The 22,161-nt window shown below is 40.6% G+C and overlaps 3 protein-coding genes across 6 annotated transcripts in view; 1 reads left to right on the top strand and 2 right to left on the bottom strand.

Moving 5' to 3' along the window:
• The window catches only part of LOC117551247 (calcium/calmodulin-dependent protein kinase type II subunit beta), a 43,920-nt gene extending 31,634 nt beyond the window's left edge, over positions 1–12,286 (bottom strand). For 2 of the 4 annotated variants that reach the window (XM_034224025.1, XM_034224027.1), the window contains exons 1-5: positions 12,054–12,286; positions 8,428–8,522; positions 6,802–6,861; positions 5,767–5,821; positions 5,023–5,088 (exon numbers count right to left, since the gene is read on the bottom strand). In XM_034224025.1, the coding sequence (XP_034079916.1) occupies positions 5,023–5,088; positions 5,767–5,821; positions 6,802–6,861; positions 8,428–8,522; positions 12,054–12,115 (338 nt within the window). In that variant the 5' untranslated portion in view covers positions 12,116–12,286. Of the gene's footprint in view, positions 1–208; positions 282–5,022; positions 5,089–5,766; positions 5,822–6,801; positions 6,862–8,427; positions 8,523–12,053 lie in introns of those variants that run through there. The other 2 variants (XM_034224026.1, XM_034224028.1) reach the window with 2 other exon arrangements.
• Positions 12,287–15,056: 2,770 nt separating this feature from the next.
• Positions 15,057–19,211, bottom strand: nudcd3 (NudC domain containing 3). The gene is made up of 6 exons (XM_034224092.1): positions 18,847–19,211; positions 18,038–18,348; positions 16,963–17,095; positions 16,722–16,865; positions 16,449–16,637; positions 15,057–15,428 (listed from the first exon to the last, which is right to left on the bottom strand). The coding sequence occupies exons 1-6, from the start codon at positions 19,042–19,044 to the stop codon at positions 15,318–15,320; spliced, it is 1,086 nt and encodes a 361-aa protein (XP_034079983.1). The 5' UTR covers positions 19,045–19,211; the 3' UTR covers positions 15,057–15,317.
• A 205-nt stretch (positions 19,212–19,416) lies between these two features.
• Positions 19,417–22,081, top strand: mrps24 (mitochondrial ribosomal protein S24). The gene is made up of 4 exons (XM_034224093.1): positions 19,417–19,678; positions 20,998–21,075; positions 21,173–21,284; positions 21,594–22,081. The coding sequence occupies exons 1-4, from the start codon at positions 19,637–19,639 to the stop codon at positions 21,875–21,877; spliced, it is 516 nt and encodes a 171-aa protein (XP_034079984.1). The 5' UTR covers positions 19,417–19,636; the 3' UTR covers positions 21,878–22,081.
• Positions 22,082–22,161: the final 80 nt, after the last annotated feature.

The raw sequence follows: 22,161 nt of genomic DNA, 5'->3' as shown, positions 1-22,161 counted from the left end.
CTCTCTCTGCTTGAGCCCACAGGAAATCACAATTCTAGTTCAGGCCGTCCTAAATAGTGCAACAAGAGTCCCAAAGCAAAGAACCTGGAGACGGGCAGACACGCAATAAGAGTCAGACAGCAGGCACAGGCATTTTAAAATCACAGGCAGGAATAACACAAGCATGGAGGCAACCCTTACACAATGAGACACGCGCACACACACACACCTTGAGGTCCCTGTGCACTATTTCATGTTGGTGGGTGTAAGACACACTGTCTAAGATCTGATGGATACAGTGACTGCGGAGACAAAACAACAGGGTGAGGAGCAGATAGGAGGGAACACAGGAAGGAAAGGAAGCACAGGAGACAGTTAAACAGAGAAGAGCAGGGAACATCTGACAGCAGGAGGTTGTTTTCAGGAACAGACATTTATACGGTCAGTTCACCAAAATAACACAGATATCTTATTCAGATTGTTTAGATGTAGTTTTACGAAGATTTGAGAGCATTTTCTCAACATGGCACCAAGCATTGGCAGCATGCAACTCTGTTCTAATGCCTGCTTTTATTATCGTGTCCGGATACAGTACAGGTTTATTTCCCATCAGATTTGACTCATCACATTTCAACTCATTTCTGTATGACTGCAGTTGAAGCACTTCAATGAAAAATGCTATGTCTTTCAAAGTAAATATAAACCTAATTTTCTACTACTACTTAATTTATACCAAATACTTAATTCATACCTAATCAAATTTAAATTGTGACCTGGCATGAAGTTAAAGTTCCATCAAAGATGTATATCTCATGCTGAGGATGTTTGAACGAAATGTCATGGCAATCTTTTAAATTGTTTCCTCCAAACCAAGAAACCAAGAAAGACAACCTCATTGTGGCATAGGCTAAAAGTCAGGTGATCCCAAGTTAGTAGGTTTTGAACATGTACAGAAATTGTTATGGTTATTCATCTGATTAAGTCTTAACCAAGTAAATTATCGACATTATCTAGAGCTGCTTTTGCTAAATACTCAACTCAGCAGGTGCCTGCTACTCTCGAAAATCCACAGACTTTACCGTCAACAGTTTTATTGTAACTACTTAACACTGAATAAATAGTCCCTTGGGATTATCCCGAATAATTGGGACACTAATGTGGAAAGGCACACTGCTGCCAGTGCTAAGAAACGTTGTTTTATTGCTGTGAGTCGCACAGACTAAACGACACACTCCTCCACAGTATTGGCATGCAGGCAGACATCTAAGGGACACAAATCTCAAAACCTGGACACATAAGACCAGAACTCTCCATATGGCGCCATACTAACGGTGAGAAAATATGTTTTATGTCATTTGGGTGAACCTGCCCTTTAACGGGGTAGAGAAAGGAGGGAAGGGACGGAGTGACGGGGTGCAGATGGAGTACAGAGAGGAAACTGTCAGTGAGATACTGCCGTGCTAATCACACACCCACACACAAACACATTGAGTGACACACACACACACACACACACACACACACACACACACACACACACACACACACACACACACACATGTAATTTATGCAAAGAAACAAGGAAGATGAGAGGGGCAAAAAGAAAATAATCAGGAATGTAGAGTACAGAGGAGAAAACATAGATACTTAAAACAATTAAGATGATTATCAGGGCTCTTGTGTTATTGTGGTTGCATAGTGCCCTACTTTTACACTGGAAATGTAGTGTGTAAACACTGATGAATGGTGAACTGGTGAATACAAACAACAGTCCTGGTGTCAGTGTAATTCATCAAACATCAATTAAGTTTCATTTTTAATCTTCAATATCCTTTCAATTCACTTCAATTGATTTCAGGCTTTCATTAAAGAGTTGAAAATTCTCTGCGTTGTGGGTTTGCGAGTTTTGTGCCAACAATAAATACTATTTCTAAGTTGGTTTTGAACGGTACTGTTAAAGTGTATTCACACTGGTAAAGTAACACATCATATGTTTTCTATGCAGCAAAGTAACTACAGGGATGCAAGCTCATCAGGTATGAAAAAGGTGACAAGGATCCGAGCCCCCCGAACCCACGGAATATCGGCTTTAAAATGAGGAATAACAGGATGTTAGCAGTCAGAACAACTAAAGCAGCAGGTAATAATAACAGAAACGCTAAAGAGTCACATCTAATAGAAATATATAAAAGCATTTATTTTAATTGTGTAGCAGTCAGTTTATAATTTTGGCAGCACTGTTGAGCATTTTGAAAATCTATTGTCATGCCTCTGTGCAAGGCTTAGTCTTTCTATCTGTATAGCCACTGGTGTAAAGTAACTAAGTTCATAAACTCAACAAGTACTATACTTGGGTACAATTTTGAGATACTTGTACTTTATTTAAGTATTTAAATGTTTTGCTACTTTGTTCTTCTACTCCACTACAGTTCAGAGGTACATGGTGTACTTCTACTCCACTACATGTATTTAATACCTTTAGTTACTTCACAGATGTGGATGAATGATGTGAAATATAATCAAGTGTTAAATCAGACTTTAGTTCCACCTGGAGTAAATCCACCAGCTACCCTGCAGTATACAAAGTCATTCAAACTAGCTGCACCTTTACCAGCTTTGAGAACACTTTCATGATCAATCATTATAAAACATATCATATTATTCTGAAATGGACCAATCTGCACAATGACTACTTTTACTGTCGCTACTTTCACTATATTTTGATGAGAATACTTTTATACTTTTACTTGAGTAACATTTTGAATGCAGTACTTTTACTGTAACATAGTATTCCTACACTCTGGTACTTCTACTTTTACTCAAGTACAAGATCTGAGTAGCCTACTTTTACTTTTACTCTAGTACAAGATCTGAGTGCTTCTACTTTTACTCAAGTCTTTCACACACAGTGACGTCACGAGCTACCCACAACGCAACGCGCGCCATATATATATATATATAAATACGCCATTTTCCTGGAGGTGCTAATATCCTGGAGGTGCTAATATAAACAGCTAGCTAACCAGGCAGAGCGCACTAGGTTTTTTTTCTGAATTAATGACCGAAGAAATCGCTGCATGTCTTCGGATTACATCTCTGGACTTGAGGGGTGTGCTCTAGGTCGTTACCAGCGTAAACTAGAGCTGTGTGGGTTGTCCGATTGCCCTTACAGACTGCCTGCAGATGTATGGAAAAACGACTCTCGAAAGTGGCCTTCGGTCGATTTTGGCAGCATCTACGTCTATCTTCTGGAAACACCAGGTGAATACCCCACTTGTCACAATAATATTATCATGCCAATGCATATATGTGGTATTTTAGAGTTGACTATATTGATTAAGGCAATAGACTATGATATTCTGGTTGCACCTCGCGTGAAATGGCGGATACCGGAAGTACGGTGTCGCCCTCGGCCCAAAACCCGTATGTGTGTGTGAAAGAAGTACAATATCTATACTTATATCACCTCCGTTTATAGCCTATGAAAAAAAAAAAAACTATTAGAAAACGAAGGCTAAAGCTAACGTTAGCAGATAGTGACAATGTATGCTAGTTAGCTAGCTCAACGATTCCTTAAATAATATTGCGACAGAAACATTTTTCAGTTCACATCACGCTCTGCCGCTCCGACAGGAAGCTCTTCTCTGAACACCTGAACGCCCCGTTCTAACAGCTGTTCACCAGCGGTCCAGTCTGTGCCACAGTCACTCCGGACCACACAGTTAATATTAACGAACGCACCCGTAGGTAATGTAGCTGCTGAAGCTAGACCATCTTCGTGGAGCAGCAGAGCCTTATTATACATCCATGAGCAGAGCCGACAGGCAGGAAGACTCGAGCACACAGCTCGCGCTTCATTATAATATATATATTTTTTTTAAAGAACACCATGCGTGTCATGATGGCACATAACAGCTCGCGGCCTCAGATTACTCCGGGTCCCAGACCCCCCCATACCCCAATAATATTTTTATTGCAGATCTACATGAATCACACAAACGACCTATTTTGGATTCAAAACGGCGAATTTCGCCGAAAGGTGACAAGTTTGCATCCCTGTAACTAAGTAGATTTACAAAGTACTGTAATTAAGTACAATTTGGAAGTACTTGTACTTTACTTGAGTATTTCAATGTTTTGCTACTTTCTACTTCACGACAAGTCAGACTTTTACTACAGTAAAAGATCTGGACATGACATGGAAAAAGCCTGGAACCAAACTATGCTTTTTTATCATTTTTGCAACAAGTGAAAAGTGAATTGATAAAGACAGATGAAGGCAATTCTTAAAATAAATGAACCAACACCTGTTCGACTGATATTCCCTGGAGTCCACTAAAAAACTGAAACATGATTTTGTCAAATGAATTCAACGGAGATGGCGGAGATGTTCTTTGCAAATGCATTTTCCTGTGGAGGTTTGGTGGTTATTATCATGTGCTTGAATACTGGTCTACAACCTATGCTGCATCATGTTTATGTTGACAGAACTACATTAAAAAAGGAACTCTAAAGCCTTACATAGGACAACAGATGGGGTGATAAAAAGGAGAAGATGGATGAGGAGTGAGAGTTTTTATTATTATGCAAAAAGAGCCTCAACATCTTTTCCTCTTTTTACTGCATCTCTCAGTCTCTCTTTCTCTCCTTTTAACATTTCCATCCCCTCCGCTCCTTCTCTCTGTTGCCTCCACAAACCGCCTCCACAGTCAAATTGATTTAAGTCTACCTCCTGGGGGGGGGGGGGGGTTGCGGCGTGGGCGTGTGTGCATTTTGTGCATGTATGTTTCCCCTCTGACTGTAAATTCGGACTCTGGGGAAAAAACTCCAACCTCCATATCTATTCAGTCCACATAAAAATGCGCATTGAGGTATTATCCATCTGAACTAGAAGACTGAATACACCAAAAAATAAAAGTGTCACAATTGTTTAATGAGAGGAGCCGAAATCTCAGGGCTGTGGGAGGACTGCAGAGGCAGAGACACATGAAGGGGGGGGGAGACAGGGGGAGACATGAGAGTCGTCGGGTGTTTGGTGTGTACCTGGCATCTGCTTCACTGTAGTACTCTCTCGCCACAATGTCCTCAAAAAGCTCCCCGCCTGTCACCCTGAGAAATGTAAAGAATGCGGTTAAAACGGCAGATTACATACATGCTTGCACACACACACACACACACACATACACACACACACATACACACACACACAGGAGGGGGATGTCCTCATTAGGGGGAAACCCCGGCTGCAGGATTCACTCTGACTGGGTTGCCATGGAGACTGGCTCCAGTGTGGGGGAGTTTGTGTGTGTGTGTGTGTGTGTGTGTGTGTGTGTGTGTGTGTGTGTGTGTGTGTGTGTGTGTGTGTGTGTGTGTGTGTGTGTGTGTGTGTGTGTGTGTGTGTGTGTGTGTGTAAGCCGCAAGGATGGAGGTAGGGAGGAGGGGGGGAGCGGTGGACTGTTATGTAATGGGGGGAACTGCCTTGGAAGCGAGGAGGAGATGAGGAGGGGTAAAGAAGACGAAGAAGAAGAACGAGGAATGCGGATTTAAAGAAATAAGTAAAGAGGAGACAGATGCAGCAAGGGGTGAGAGGAAGGGAGTGGAAAATGAAGCACCAGGGGAGAGGAAGGAGGAGGAGGAGGAGGAGGAGGAGGAGGAGGAGGAGGAGGAGGAGGAGGAGGAGGAGGAGGAGGAGGAGGAGGAGGAGGAGGAGGAGGAGTACAGCAGAGAAAGAGAAGAGGCTGGGAGGAGGAAGGCAGGAAGGACATAAGGAGAGAGGAAAGAACTCACAGGTCGAAGAGGAGATAGTGGAAGCCTTCCTCTGAGATGCTGTCATGGAGACGAACTGCAGCAGGGCAAAGAGAAATAGACATTAAAGATTAAAGAGGACGTATTATTATGTCTGTTTTCAACTTCATTTTGTAATGGTGCCTCTACTGTGATGTGACTCCATGCTTTAATGTTCAAAAAGCTATTTATTACTGCCTGTCTTTTCACCCTCTGTCTGAAACCAGGGCCCAGTCAATGTGGCAAAAAAACCCACTATACATTGTATAGTGTGTATATATATATATATATATATATAACCCACTACACTACAGGAAAGAGAGAACCCCCAAAAAGCACAATAGGGCACCTTTAAGGCATCAAATAATCATATCCTTTTCTCTAGGAATGATTCATCTTCCTATCTTTTGATGAAATGCTCAGACCTTGTTCATTTAGTCATAAAGGACAGTATGGAGAGATTCTAGATTTGTCTTTGTAGTAAAAAAAACAATGCAAAGACCAAAGCTAGTGATGCACAACTGGGAAACCCCCTGGATCATAGGGGAAGAAATGCCGACCAATGGTGAATGGTGCTGATAAAACATGCTGTGTGGAAAGGTTTGAATAAAGAAGCAGCAGCATTGCATAACTGAGTCATGCTGTGTTATGTAGTTCTTCCTTTAGGGGAGAAGAATGTTTGTTTTCAGGTTGAGTATGTTGTTGTCTTTCAGAAAGCAAGGTTAAGCAAACTATACAAAAAGTATTAATACCAGCTTATTTTTACAAAAGGGAAAATAACTGTATCAGTCTCCTGCTTGTATTATTTACAAACTCCTAATGAAGCTAATTATTTGATTGAGTAGTTTCCATTGCAGGATAGTGACAAAAAACAAACATTGAATGTGCAGTTTACTTATTTAATTGATCAGTGATTTAAGATTAAGTGCCATCTTGTCTTGCTTTGTTTTCAAGGGTCAAAGGTCAACAAAGGTCAAGAGCCACTAATCTGATCTTGTGTTTTCTTTAAGGAGGCAGCACTTCAAATAGAATACTTACCGATGTTGGAGTGCTTGAGCAATCTGCAGATCCTGGCTTCTCTCTCCAGTTTCTGATGATCTACAAGAGAGGCAGACTTTAGGATGTAGAGAAACATCTCAGATGTATATCTGCAAACGGACATTACAAGAGACTACAGATGCTAATGGTTTCTTTACAAATGTGTCAATGATATCAAATACTCTATATTGTAATGAAACTAACTTTAAGTGTGTACTGACATTTAAAAGGTAACTTTCTCAAGGTGGCTGGCAAGGGTGATGAAAAACACAGCACACACACACACACACACACACACACACCACACACACACCACACACACACACACACACACACACACACACACACACGCACACACACACATGACCTTCATACACAGATGCCCTCAGCCTGAGGGCTACATTTGTCCCAGATGCCCATTTAACCTCTCATTCCAGAAAGAGAAGAGGAGAGGAGGAGGGAGGAGAGGAGGAGAGATCAGAGGAGATGAAATTATGATATGATGAGAGTTTTAGGAGAAAAAGGCCGCAAGAGGAAATAATATGAATGGTAACAAAAAAAGAAATGTACGAGGTGGATGAAATGAGATGAGATAAAGGAACATTGATAGTAGAAGAAAGGAAATGAGGAGAAGAGGATGAGGAGTTGAGGTCACAAAGTCAAAGGTGAAAGACAAGAGATGAGGAAACAACACTTATATGAGAGGATACATGGGAGTGGAGGAAACAAGGGAACAAGTGAGGAAAACATGTGTGTAGGTGTACAGTAGGAAAAGAGCAGAGGAGTGGAGAGGAAGCCAAATAAAATGTAACAGTGCGGAGAGGAAAGGAAAGGAGAAAAGGAAACAAAACTGAGGGAAAAGGAGGAAGGGTGGCAGGTTGAGTGGAGTGCTGATGTTATATGAGTTTGATCCAAGTGTCCTCTGCCTGGTTTCTATTTGATTGACAGCTCTACAACGATTACTGCAGGTCAGACACAGACCTCAGATCAGTGTCAAACTCAAATGATTGAGTGATCCGACCTCAAAGGACGAAACAGAGAGGCAAGAGACAAGCTTATTAAAAAGGTGGTGTGAGACTGAAGCTACCACCTGCAATCTCATTTCTTTTCTGTAATTACACCATTGCTGTAGAGGATTTCCGGGGCCCGTTTTTTATAGTATTTGATCAGAATTATATTGGGAGACAAAGACAGGATGACATAACGTCTAAATAGCTGCAAATAGCATTATAAAGAGACACTGTTTGCACATTCTGTCACAATCATCACAACAATATAATGTAGAGATCAAGTTCAAACTCAAGATTTTATCCTGAGTAGTTACAGTTCTGACGTCCTTTTAAATGCTCAGATCGTTTGTCTGTTGTGGATGTATCCGACTGAAACTGTTATCTTCATCTCTATTTCCTTTTCTCTCATTCTCTCGGAGGAACAGACGTGGAGACTTCACACACTGGAATCAAACACTTGCTAAAATATGCGAATGTGAGCTAGATCTAGGACATACACACACATACAAATCAGTACGAAAACACCCATCATGCCTCTCTGCTTCTTCATATCCTTTACAGCCACTGGAAAAAAAACTCAACACATGTTACAGCTCTGTTAATGACTTCCTCTCACCTCTGGCCGAGAGCTTTTTGGTGTTGATGATTTTGGCGGCATACTCTTGGCCTGAACAGAGTTTGACACAGCGGCGCACCACTGAAAAGGCCCCCCTGGGAAACAAAGACAGGGGACAAGAAGAAGCGACGGGTCAGCGGCCATTTACGCTTTGTCAGCATCAAACGGGCATCTCGGCTATCAGATTGACCTCCTCGTTGTCCTGGACTTCTCTCTGCCTTCAAATCACTCTGATCTGCATGCATGACGGACACGAATCTGGGTTGTAGGCAGCAGTAGAAAAGAAGCCAGTGGTGGAATAAATACTCAGATCTTTTCCGTCAATGTAGTAATACTGTACTGTAGAAATACTCTGTTACCAGTCCAAATCCTGCATTCAATTCAATGTTTGCTTAAGTAAAAGAACAAAAGGCATCAAAACGTACATCACAGTTGCAGCTGGTAAAGGTTGAACCCATTTTATTATATACTACTAGTATGTTTCTTAACGTATAATAAAACATCATTTATCAGTTGTCTCAATCTGAAGCTACCTATCAAAAGTAAAATCCACAAAATGATAAACATAACATGAAAATATACAAGTATAGTAGAAGTACTTGGAAATATTACTTATGATAAGTAAGTGAATGTACATGAATTCCACCACTGCTAGTCCCCATTGCTGTAGAAGCAACTTACTTTTAAAATCACATTTTACACAACAATCATGTACAGGATTTCTCATTTTATGCTAGCTTGCTAAGAAATAGGTGAAGAACTGGTTATAAAATAAAAATAAAGGTTATAATCTACAAAACTTCAAATTCTGTTCAGTTTGAACAGAAAGCTTTATGTTCTGATCAGTGATGCTAATCAGCCGCTCCATTTCAAGAAAGAAAACAGAAAGTAAAAGCTGGAAGCCTCTGCTCCATAAAATCAATGTTGTGTCCAATAATGGGCTGCCAACACGCATCTCTTCCTAGCTTGGCACTAGGCTTTTGAAATTCATTTTCCACATATTTATTCTGATTAAAATGTAAAGAAATATTACTAAATCAGAAGCTAACAAGCCATGTTTGCTGTGATGTACGTTAGCTACTGTACTTGGCTATTAGAAGAGATGAATTTACGTTAATGTTAAATGCCAAAACCAAATTCAGACAGGTTTAGATTAACTTTCCCAAAGATACAAGAAAAATATGCAGCATAAATACAGTGCGGTACTTTCTTTTGCTGTTGAAACTCTTATTAACATCCATTCAACCCTGTTGTCAAAGTATTCTTCTTCTCCTCATGACTCAGACTTACATATAATAATCTTTGAGGTGAGTAATATCAAACAGCATGAACTAGAAGAAGAAGCCCTGAGGAGAAGAACTGTAAGTGTGCTTTCTGGAGGGTTTTTAGGGACACATTTCCTCATCACATCAAAAGGAGACAAACAGAAATAACCACCTCTGTCACTTGTCAGAGCTAATTTTACCTCACCTCAGTATTGTTACGCAATGAAACACACTCCCCTCAGAGCCCCTGCCTCTCACCAGCACTCCAACGTGAATACATTATCAGGAGGCCGGGTGACTAAGCATGACACTCGCTAACACTCCTCCCGTGTGCTGGGAGAGATGCTCCAGCATGACAGGTGACCTGCAGGTGGGAGTCAGGGGGGTCTGCATCAGACTCTAACAACCCTCTGATTTAGACTCTTTAAGCCTTTTTTATTGGTAAATGACAAACCATGTGGTGGCCATAAATGAAAGAGAATATGTGTAATATCCAGAAAAAAATGATATATCAGAGATGAGAGAGGGAGATTATGTTTGATCTTGAAAACTAATATAATAATAAGCTGTTCTCATTTCACAATGTAGCTGTTAGTGGTTGAAATCTCAAGACAAAGACAACTGAGTACTGTAATTTAGGATAATTATATCAAGTTTGAGTCATAGCATATATTATGCTAATAATTGTCAGTCTATCTGATTTATAATTATGCAACATACTATTTTACGTCTCGTATTGTTGCTGAAAGATCTTGGTAGCAAAGCCTCAATTGATTCAATACATCCTTCAAGATGCTTTGAATTTGATTGGCAGATTACAGCTTTAGCAATTAGCCGAGTAATGGCAGCTCTACCAACTCAGAGTGAATTATCTGTCTCTTTAGCGGCTAAAAGCTCCACTATGTTCCTCCTTAATCTTTCAATGTGTCTGTCTGCTGATGGCTGCTGAGCAGGTAGTGTGCATTACACAGGCCATTTTCTCTCAAAGTGACGCTATGAGATCACGGAGAGTGAACCAGAACACTAAAGCTGCTTCTTTCGCCTCAAACTGACCAATACATATCCATGTTTTTGCAGGTTATAAATGTCTGAGTCTGACAAACATTGCAGCGCTGACTTGGTGGAGTTGTAAGAATACATTTACCATATTGATTAAAATCCAAATATTCCAAATGTACATGTAACCCATGTTTTATCTTCAAGAAACACAGAACATGTTAACAATTAGTCAGCTGGAACTAGAGCTTTTTTCTTAATAAATGACTAATTAAACAATTAACCAAAAATAATTGCTGATTGTTTTTTTGGTAAATCGCCTAATCATTACTTCAATTGTAACACAAGCCCAAACCTTGACTCTTAACACTTATCTCAACATCCTTCTGTCTTAACATCTGCATTACACAAACACACACACACACACACACACACGCACGCACACACACACACACACACACAATAAAAAGGGAGAGCACCAGCAAATGAGTAATGAGGTTCCGTTATCAGTGAGGGCAGCTGCTGCTACTACAGCATCTCCATTGTCTTTAACTTATCACATCTGAAACACACACGCGCACACACACACACACACACACACACACACACACACACAGAGATCTCAGCTTTCACTAAAGACCACTAAGCAGAAACTGAAGCGTCCACGAGCTGAAAGTATACCCGGCGCTGCGCTGTGGAATAAATGTTCCTGTGAGGCAGAGAGATCCTCTCTACCCACGCACAGCCTGACAGAGACATGGAGTCCACTTCGCATCTACCCACTGTGGCACCCATCGCCTCTCCAGTCTCTCTCAATGTGTCTGCATGCTATTAGGGGCCACACATAAATAAATATCTCAATGTCTCTCCTTTCTTTATCACAGGATCATTAGATTATCAGAGCAGGCAGCAGCAGTCCTATTCTCTGACTTCTCCTCTAAGCTGGGTGCCACTGTGATTAAAGCCAGCTGATGATGAGGCAGTTTAATACCGACACATCAGCTCCTTCCTGATATTAGGCTTATTTGTCCCAAATTTGAGCCCTTGGGCACTGAGGGGAGGAGGGGGGGGGGGGGGTGTTCCCAGAAGTGTCCCCTCATTCAGCTCCATCTCATGCACAATCCAAATATCTGCATTTAAAGAAGCCTTTTGAGGTCAAACATAAATAATAAAAAAAGTCATGCATTGAGATATCATCATAATTTAAGGTTTTTGGAGATGTATAGGAGAGCTCCGGACCAGCGTGCGTTTTGTTGTGAAGGGATGGAGCCGCATCCATCCCCGCAGATGTGCAGGGCTCCATCCCTCACGGTCAGGCTGCATGCAGGAGACTCAGAAAAAAGCGTAATGTAAACAGCGGCTTACTTGCCAAGCTCCTCGTAAAGCTGGAATTCGTCTGTAAAACGCGTACAAGTAGTGGCTGCCATGATGTCTCCCCTCCTCGGACGGGTGCGGGTGCTCAGTCCGAAATGCACGGTGTGTCGCTGCGGAAGGGAGGACCTCAGCTCTCAGGCTCCGCCCACCTCAAACCTCCGGACGGCTGAGTGGTTCAGCTGCAGCCTGGCACACACACACTCACACACAGCCTGGCTCGATGGTACTGGCAGTGAGCTCTGAGGAAAGACTCTTTAAACTGGAAATGTGAGCTCAACACATGACGTGTTCCTCTGGGTGGAGAAAAAGGGAAATGTACAAACAAATCAAAAATCAAAGGCACATTTAATGCCATTTGATTACCAGAGGTGGGATGCAACTAAGTATTTACTCAAGTAGTGTACCAAAGTATTTCTATTGTATGCTACTTTGTACTTCTACTCAATTTAAAAGGGCAAATAATGTCATTTTACTCCACTACATTTATTTAACAGCTTCAGCTATATGTATAACAAAATGCAGCATCTCTAAAAATTAAACTCCTCTTTCACAGAAGAGTCAAATTCTTTACATATTTTACAAAAAGTCACAACAGTCAAATGTACTTGATGAACAGTTATCTTGTAATGTCACATATATAAATATAACTAAATACACATAAAGGCCTTTTTCCTGCAGAATAGTTACTTTGACTTTTTATAATTTTTCACTTTTACATAAGTACGATTTTGAATTCAGCCCTTTTTTTTCTTGTAATGAAGTATTTTCACAATAATGTATTTGTACTTTTACTCAAGTAAAGCATCTGAATACTTCATCCAGCACTGGTGATTATATTAAATCCTATAATGAAGAGATCCCCTGCAGCCGATAATGACATCACTTCTGCTGCCTGTCTGAACCTCGTTAATAAGGGAGGAAATTAAAAGCTGCAGATAATATTTTCACAGAGGAATTCAGTAATAACATGGGCTTTGCTTTATTAACAGTTTTAATTAGGCATGGTCGGTTTTAACTGTCAGGGGGCCACAGGGCAAACAGTTGGTGTTGCCCCCCCCCCCCCCCCCCCCCCCCACCACCCTGTGTGCGTGTTAGCCAACACATTCCATCGAGTACAGCAGCTGATTTTGAACTACTGCTTTAAAAATAAAACTTCATTTAGAAGATGGAACCTGTAGGCAATATATAAACTAAATTGTATAGCCCAGTTACCAACATTAGATTTTTTGACTGGGAGTTTTGAATTTTAACATTTTGGGGAAATGCTTTTTGACTTTTTATGGCAAAAGCTAAATGAAAAGATGGATTATATGCTAAATGAAAACACTTTAGGAACTCACTGCATCTGGACAAGAAATAGTATTTTTTACGTTTTTCGTATTTAAAAAAGAAAAAAGATATGCAACATATTTTGCCAAAATCAATTCATTTAAATTAGATTGCAGCAATCAGTGGAGTTGCTTCTTTGATATCATGGCTTAACTCAAGAGGGGAGTCTATTGGCAATTGCAAGCGCTGTAGAGGATGCCAAGTTGTGTTAGAATATGGAAAGTAAACTCGAGGAGGTTGTTACATTTCTTTCGGACAGGCCGATGAAAGAAACGCATGTAAGAGGGAAAGATCTGATCTTTACAGTATCTAACAATGTCAGTCACAACGCCCCTTTTTGCTTCCAGCTGAGAAGATACAAGGCTCTCATTAAATGTACTCCACTCTCTTTCCATCTCCCTTTTACCCCCATCCCTTCAGCACAACATCAACTCATTATTTCCATGTGGAAAGTGGAAAGATGGATGATAGATAACACAAATGTAATTGTGAAGGCATTGTAGCACTATCCAGAGTTAGAGGGATGCAGAAGACGACTGGAATAAAAAAACTAAAAGCATTGATGTACCTTGAACCGAGTGATGCTGGGAGAATCTTTATATCAAGCTCAGTTTCCAAAGTGAGAAGGAACAAATTGATGCGTTAAGAGAGTGGTCAGACTCCATGAAAGAAAAAGAAAGATGCGCAAAGGAAAACAGTCATTATACGAGGTCAGATCATCAAAATGGGCAGAATACCTGATTGGAGTCTACTTTAGAAAACATTTAACACTTGCTAAATAAAATGAATGAGGGTTTTATTTGGCAAATGTTTTTTCTTTGGTTATGAGTCAGCTAATCCAGTGAAACAGTCAAATAACCTGATAATAACTTGTGGGAAAGACAGTCCTTTTCTGAATAATGACAACATAAGAGTACAACAACATAGACTTATATGAAGAAAAAAGAAAAGTCTGAACCGGTAACGAGATGAAGAGAAGGTGAAAAAGATGAGTCCTTGCTAAAGTCTTCAGGTAACATGGGTGACTGTGGCTGCGAGGGAGTGCGGTCGTCTTTCAACCAGAAGGTTGTGGGTTCGATCCCAGCCCATGCAGTCAACATGTCGATGTATCCTTGGGCAAGATACTTAACCCTGAGTTGCTCCCGATGGCATGGCCAACGGTGTGTGAATGTTAGGTCCTAGAGTAACATACACTGCTCTGTATGAATGACATGTAGTATGTAAAGCGCTTTGAGGGGTCTTAAAGACTGGATAAAGCGCTATATAAGTACAGTCCATTTAACAGATTCACCGAGGGACAAGATCTGTTTACATTCTTCTTTTTTCATGAAACATTTCTATTTGTACTTACAGACACTTCAGTTGAAACGCCCAAAACCTGGTTTATATCGTTGGAGAGGGGTTCCATTTGGTGTAAAAACTAAATGCAACAGACACACTAACTTCCAGTGAAGAGCTGAACACATCAGACCTATGAGTGTCCAGGTTTTTCAATTTAATCATTTCCTAATATTTAAATATGAGCAGTGGATTTTCTTTTACCGATTTTCTGAAATTAAGTAAAAATGTGAGCTACATTTGGAACGCTAACCTGGCTACTGAGAGAAGACTAAAGGCTGAACATTGTCGGCAAATTGGTATGGGAATTCAATAAAATCACTCATATAGGCACTGAAACGTTTTTTAAATAAAGAGCAAAACATGTAACAAATGTATCAGATATAATTCTGACAAAACATCAAATCAGCATATGATATAATGACAAGTCCTCGTCGGTATTCCCACTCCAAACAGAACCAGCTTCAGGGCTGCTCTCCCAGCTGAGGACGAATATAACAGAGCAGCAGGTAAATGTTGACTTTCCTACAGCCAGCTTTGCAAAGAAACTAGCATTCAGTTCGTATTTGGCTGAGTTTTGTCCGGGCTTCAGAACTGCACCGCGCTGGCCGGGATGTCAAACATGGACGGGTCAAACTGCTGGCCCCTGAACGGAGAGCCTTCAGCGTCCCAGCCCTTCTTCAGCATGTCATGCACCTTCTGTGGAGACACATGGAGGGAGATGTGTGAAATACAGTATGCACCATTCAGGCTATCAAAACCCACAGCGCCATCTAGGGGTAAGTCAGCTCGATGTGCAAATGTTGGGCATAAAAACGCATTGATGCTGATTCAGACAGCGAGGACATTTCTATCAGTGATTTCATATCATCATGTGTTGCATTCACTACTGTACAAGTCGTGAGTGTTTATTATTTTCTAAAAAAAAACAACAGAGTGAAACATCTTCATTCTAGTAGATCAAAATCATGTTGATTTTAAGAGTTTTAATCTCCAGTTTAACTTGAATTTAAATCATATTCATAATTTAGACACAAAAACCTAATATTTGTGAATGAATGACCAGGACCTTCGGCATTAGTTCCGGCTTGTGAACAATTATGTGGAATGAGGAATGGTATAATTACCATAACATACTCAATGGGAGATACTCAATTTGAAATATAATTGTGTCCATACAGAAAAAGCAGCATTTGTTATGTAAGGATTTTGAATTGTTAAAATATATTATTGGATCTCAGTGTGAGAGGAGCATGCAAGCGTCCCTTACAGGGGGGATTCATTTGAGGCGTCAACACAAAATACTGCTTTTAAATCAAATCAATGTGGCGCAGTGGTTTAGTCTGCTGATCATCAGATCAGGGGACCAGGGAAGCACAGGTTCAATCCCACCTTGTATCCAGCCTAAATTGCTCCTGAGGCTATTGTCCACAGTATTCAATGTATTACATGTCTGATATATGTAATGTACATCAATTTGAGCACTTGGAAAAGCGCTAAAATAAATACATATACATGTCTGAATTAATTTGTATGGAAAACCACCTGTTTCTGAATGACCAAAGAAACCTAGTTAACAATAAAATATTCCCCTCAGAATTATAGTGAAGTATAAGTAGAAAGTAGCAACAAGTTCGTCTAAACTGTTTCTAAGTACATTTCATGAGTAGATGTGCTTTTTTCCATGGCTTAAATCGCTGTATTGAGTTGGGTCTTTACCGTTTCGTGACTCTGTGGTTTTCCCTGCAGCTTCTGATGGTAGTCGAAGGAGAGTCGGTCCAGAACGGCGTGTTCCTCTTCATCAACCGTTGCCATGGAGCGCTCGCGGTTGATTTGGTTTATATCAATTTCTGCTTCTCCTTTCAGCACTGCGCTCCACCAAACCTCTGATGTCTTACTGAGGGACAGCTGGAGGTCCAAAACAATGAGGTCAATGAAATGATGTTCATTTAAAAGATACCAATCTGTAAACATGTATGAGTGTTTACTCACGACCACACAGTTTCCAGGCTCCAGACTCCACAGAGAGTTTTCAGTGTTGATCTTGTGAGTGAACTCTCCCTCCATCAGTGTTTTTTCTTCGGCACCCTCCCTCACACACACCTGCATGCTGCTGGCCAGCAGATTAACTCTGACCTGACGACACACAGCATGTTAAACTCACAACTGAAATCAGTAGAATGATAATTGAGGAATTCCTGGTATGTCAGGAGGTAGAAAACACTGTGTTTACCTGTTTGCCTTTTAAAACCGTCTTTGGCACAAACACGCGGATCTCCACGTCGGTGTAGTCCTGAGACCAGCTGTAGTTTTCTCTCACAGCCCCGTTGTAGGTGTCGGGGTCGGCCTGCAGCTTGTCCCGACTCCTGAAACACAAAATACACACAGACAACAATCATTTAATAACCCATGATATGTCAAATATCTTGTGCTCCTCCCCTGTCATTTATTTGACATGCATAAACACCCACTGGAATTCAATTAAGATTATTATCAGATTATTCTATACTACAGCTAGGCAATTATGACTCTGTAACCATCTCAAGTGCTAGGACTGTCTTAGGGAAGAAAGCTTTTAGATGTGCAGCTCCACTAACATGGAACAGTCTGCATGTTTTTAAAGCTCGGTTGGATGCTACAAAATCAGAAGCTGTTGGTACCTGTACATGTGGTTAAATATGTAAATTGTAATCCCTGTACATTTTGCTGTATGATGTCCTTTTGTTGTTCTGTTGTTTATGTTTTTATGTCATCTTGTGGAACCTACTGCTGCAGGTCTCCCTTGAAAAAGAGATCATTGATCTCAATGGGATTTTACCTGGATAAATAAAGGTTTTGAATTGAATTGAATCTTACTTTTGTCATATCAATATGTTTGAAAAACGATTCTATCAGACATAAGTATACAACCTGGATTTTGGTATGTGGGTTCGTTAAGTCTAGGCCGCATTGTGCCACACAAAAGACGATGTGTCTCATACTCAAACGCTATGGTAGAAAGTCGACTTATTATAAGAAAGACCTGGTTCTGCAAAAAGTCTGGTTGTGGGGTCACACTTTGGCATTAGTCAATTACAACTGTTGAGTTTTAAATGTGACTTGGGCGTTGGAAACTGATGGCCTCGGGTCTGTTCCAGTCTGGGTCAGTTTCTGTAGACAGTCGGCAGATACAATCATAAAGGTGTCCCATCTTTAAACTTAGAGCTCATGAAGAAAATACTGACAGCACAGTGTGCATGTACAGAGATTTACTAATATGACATTTGTCAAATGACTGAATAGAAGCTTTTAAGGATAAAGAAGCTCACCCTTCTGCTGAGGTTGTGCTGGCTGCAGCTGCCTGGTCTCCCTGAGCTGGCTGGCTGGGACCTGAGCTGCTGCTGTGGGGCTGGGGGCTCACAGTCGCTGCTGAGGAGGAGGCAGCAGCTGGAACATCAGCAGCAGCATCTGAAGGGGAGCTCTCTGTCTGTGCCTCCTCTGAGCTCTGCTCCACGGTCTCCTCTGCCACCTCCAGCTCTTGAAGTGCCGGAGGAACACATCGACTCTGCTCTCTCCTCTGCACCTCGCTCAGCTGCCTCTCTCTGTCCTGATCTGCCAGCTTCTCAAAATTCTTAAACGTCTGAAGAGGAAATGAAAGATTATTACAGGTCAAGGCATGAATTTCACTCGTTTTTACAACTTGATTCAGATAGGAGGAACTAAACAGCTGGCTTTTGTCTCATTGAAGCACAATAGCTTTATCTAAACCTGAGATTTAAATCTATAGTTAATTAGTTTCTCCAGGCTAAAACTATAATGCAGTCTATTACAACAGTCCTGCAAATAAAGACTCTCTTAAATACAGTTGTAATGGTCCGTTTTTGGTGTTTCTGTTATTTAGCCTACCCTCATTGATTTACATGGGATGGGCAAAACAATAAAAACACCTCTCAATGTATCCGTCAATTTCACAATCCTCAAACCGACACATCCTGTAAGAGAAAAGCAGACTATAGAAAGGTATTTAGTATACCAGTGATCTAACTTAATGATTTTTTTTGTTGGTTGCAAGGGGTTTAAGAGTTAAATTGCCATGTTGCCATGACACTGAAAACACCAGTTTGTTGACTAACTTCACCTTGAGCACCATCTTCTCCGCCACGCCGGGAGGGAAGCCCATCTTATCGTTTGGACCTGCCAACAGGCGATAATAGTCCGTCTTGCGGTACAGAAACCCAAAATAGACCTGGAGAAAGTCCTGAATGTTTCCAACGTGCTGCAAGATCCCGAGCAGAGCGTTGTCGTACATCTCTGTCATCTGCAGAGGCGACGCCATCGCTGCTTTCACTGTATAACCGTGTTCACTGACTTTAAAGATATGTAAAACAGCGAGTTATAACCTAGTTGTAAACTTCTTGTGTCCACAAATATGAGTTTATGAATAAGTAAGACTCGCCTCTTAACGCCTGGTTCTCTTTCCAGAACAATAATAACACTTCCGGTTAAGTATTTTCAAAATAAGTGCACCATCTCCACAAACACGTACAATTTGACCCATTTAATTACACAAAGCCCAGAAACGTAAATATAAAGATATATAAGTGTCCTGTGTATGCTTTACATAACTAATGATGATTACAAATATTTTTTTTCCAACCAAAAGGTTGTCCAAATGGTTTATTTTGTCTCTATCCGGTTAGTACAGCTCAACAGTCGTCCGCTGGAAACAGCTGCCTAACTGTCGGATAAACAGTTCCACTGTACAGGCATAGTTTACCGGAAAAATAACAAATTTGCCATTTAACCATTACTTATAATCAGTGCAATGTTGCAATTTTATTTCAATATTCAAGCTATAACAGAATATTAAGAGTAAGCGTAATAATCCTTAGCTCTCTGGGGTCCCAACATTGTGGTAATCAAAAAACATGGCGGCGGCGTCCTTGAGCACACGGAGCGCGAAGCTGCTGGTAAGTAAACTAATATTGATCTGTTTTTAAATACTTATTTATCTTGACATTATAACATATTGGTTTGCTATGCTGTATTCAGCTGTACAGTTTGAGAGGGGGTTCATTAAAAGCTAACAGTTAAAGACAAATACCAGCCGCTTACAGCTTCCTATGTGTCATCTCGTCAAAGCGTTTGATAAGGATATCCTTACTCTTTAACATCTATAAGATCTATTTATTAATTTACTGTGTCACATATTCAGTCTGCATTGTAATTATCCAGATTATTCTTAATGTTTTAACACATCTATAGTGGACAAACGACGTATACATTCACATAACTGTATTCGTACATTGTACTCTATTAGATGATGCTTTTAGATTAATATTCCTGCTGCATTAACGTGTATTTTACATATTGTAGTGGCAATTTCTTACGTTACCTTATATGCTAAAACCAAATGCTTCTAAAAGCATTGTCTAACACTACTGTACCATTTCTTGACATCTGTTTTCTCTACTCTAATGAGGGTTATTATTCTCAAGCGCTTCAAGGCCACAGAGCTGATTTGGCAGACTATGTTGAAACTACTCCTCTTCACACAAAGTTTGAACTTCCATATTCTGATAACCGTTAAACTTTCTATAGCTCAAGGACACCGGTGTCTAATAGCGATATGAGACATCCGTGTGAAAGCAGATTTCTGAGGCGTTCCGCCATGCTACACAAAACTCTGTCTGCCCGCCCTATCTTGTATATAAGCTTTGCTATTCTGTGACTATTGCGCACACTCCTGCAGACTATCCTATACTCTGTGAGACCTGTGCCTTTGAAGCTTCAAATAAATAACCAACAAGACAACGCTGTTTGCTTTCACCAGTTTATTATTGATTACTCTCATTGTACATCTTTACAGTATTGACGAGTTTAAAATATCCATGACAATATTCATGCTGTAGATGTTTTAGGATATGCTTAAACTACTTAGTATTCTGTTGGTTGGATGTAGTGGAGTGAAAAGTCCAATATCTCCCTTGTAGAGATGTAGTCGAGTAGAATAATAAAGTAACATAACATGGAAATACACGAGTAGATCAAACTTACTTACATACACTACTTAACCACAGTAGCTACTTGAGTAATGTTACTTTTTAAATTCCACAACCGGGCTTAACCAAGGGTGGATATGAGTTAGGGTAAACTGGGATATGGAACTGAATTTCATCATTTCACGAGCCCAATTTATACTCTTAGGTAAGCCCATTAAAGCCTTCTGTTCTCAGCACTTGTTGCAGAAATCTGATGGTTTTTTTCTCTCATGGTGTTTCCTCTGCAGAGCGCTTTGGCCAGGTCTGGCTCATTATGCAGCCCGTCTGGAAGCAGAGCCCTCCACGTCACCGCGGTGTGCTGCAAGGTGAACACTGAGCTCCAGACATCATCAAGTTAACAAGCTGACGTCTGTTCAACATGTCTTTTTTACTGACTCTTTCCCTTTTCTTTTATCTTATAAGAATCATGCAGCTAGGGTCCGAGTGGGGAAAGGAGACAAACCTGTGACCTATGACCAGGCACTACCCCCTCATTACATCGGCCACCGCAAAGGATGGCTGTCGCAGCACACCAGTACGTATGACCGCAATTTTTAAAGAGCAATTTAACAGCTTGGATCTGGTGTTTCTCTCACTCCAGACTGACCAAAATGACTATCTTATTCATTTTTTCAATTATTAAAATCAAGATTTTAATAATAATGATACATGGGACTTTTATAGCGCTTTTCATGAAACTCAAAGACGCTTTGACAGAGAATTAAGAGAAAAAACGACAAGAGAAAAAAAGATTTGATCCAGAATTTATCCACGATACCTTAATTGATTAACTTTGGATTTAGTGCTGCTATCTCAATACTACTCTCCTTGCCGCTACTACCAGGTAACCTGAAAGGAGAGGGGGGTGCAGCTGAGAGGACCATAGAGGACGTCTTCATCCGGCGCTTCATGTTCGGGACCTTCCACGGCTGCCTGGCAAATGAAATTGTAATCAAAAGGCGCGGCAACCTGCTGACAGTGTGCACTTTAATGCTACAGAAATTACCACCAGTGAAGTTGTACTTCCTAATAGGCTATACAGAGACACTACTGTCACACTTGTACAAATGCCCCGTGAAGTTAGAGATTCAGACCCTGGAGGATAAACCTGTGTACAAGTACCTCTGATGGATATGTGACATGCTAAAGCTGCATTCTTTTCTTGTAGATATAACAACGACTGGATTCTGTTATTGTATAAAATTGTGACTTTGTTCTGGTTTCCTTTATCTTTTCTCAGTGTATCTAAACTTGACTTATCAATTTTCATTGGATTTCAGTTTCAGGGTATTTGTGACTCCGGATAAATTAAAAATACATTTGGAAAACTCATCTGCAATGTCTCTTTCTAGAAATCCTGACTCGGTTACTTAAAGCTGCCATCCTGGTTAAAAGTTCAGGTTGCATGTTAT

Source organism: Gymnodraco acuticeps, unplaced genomic scaffold (genome assembly GCF_902827175.1).
Source record: "Gymnodraco acuticeps unplaced genomic scaffold, fGymAcu1.1, whole genome shotgun sequence".
NCBI lineage: Eukaryota > Metazoa > Chordata > Actinopteri > Perciformes > Bathydraconidae > Gymnodraco > Gymnodraco acuticeps.
Note: the sequence above shows the minus strand (reverse complement) of the source record. Positions and strands in the feature narration are given on the sequence as shown.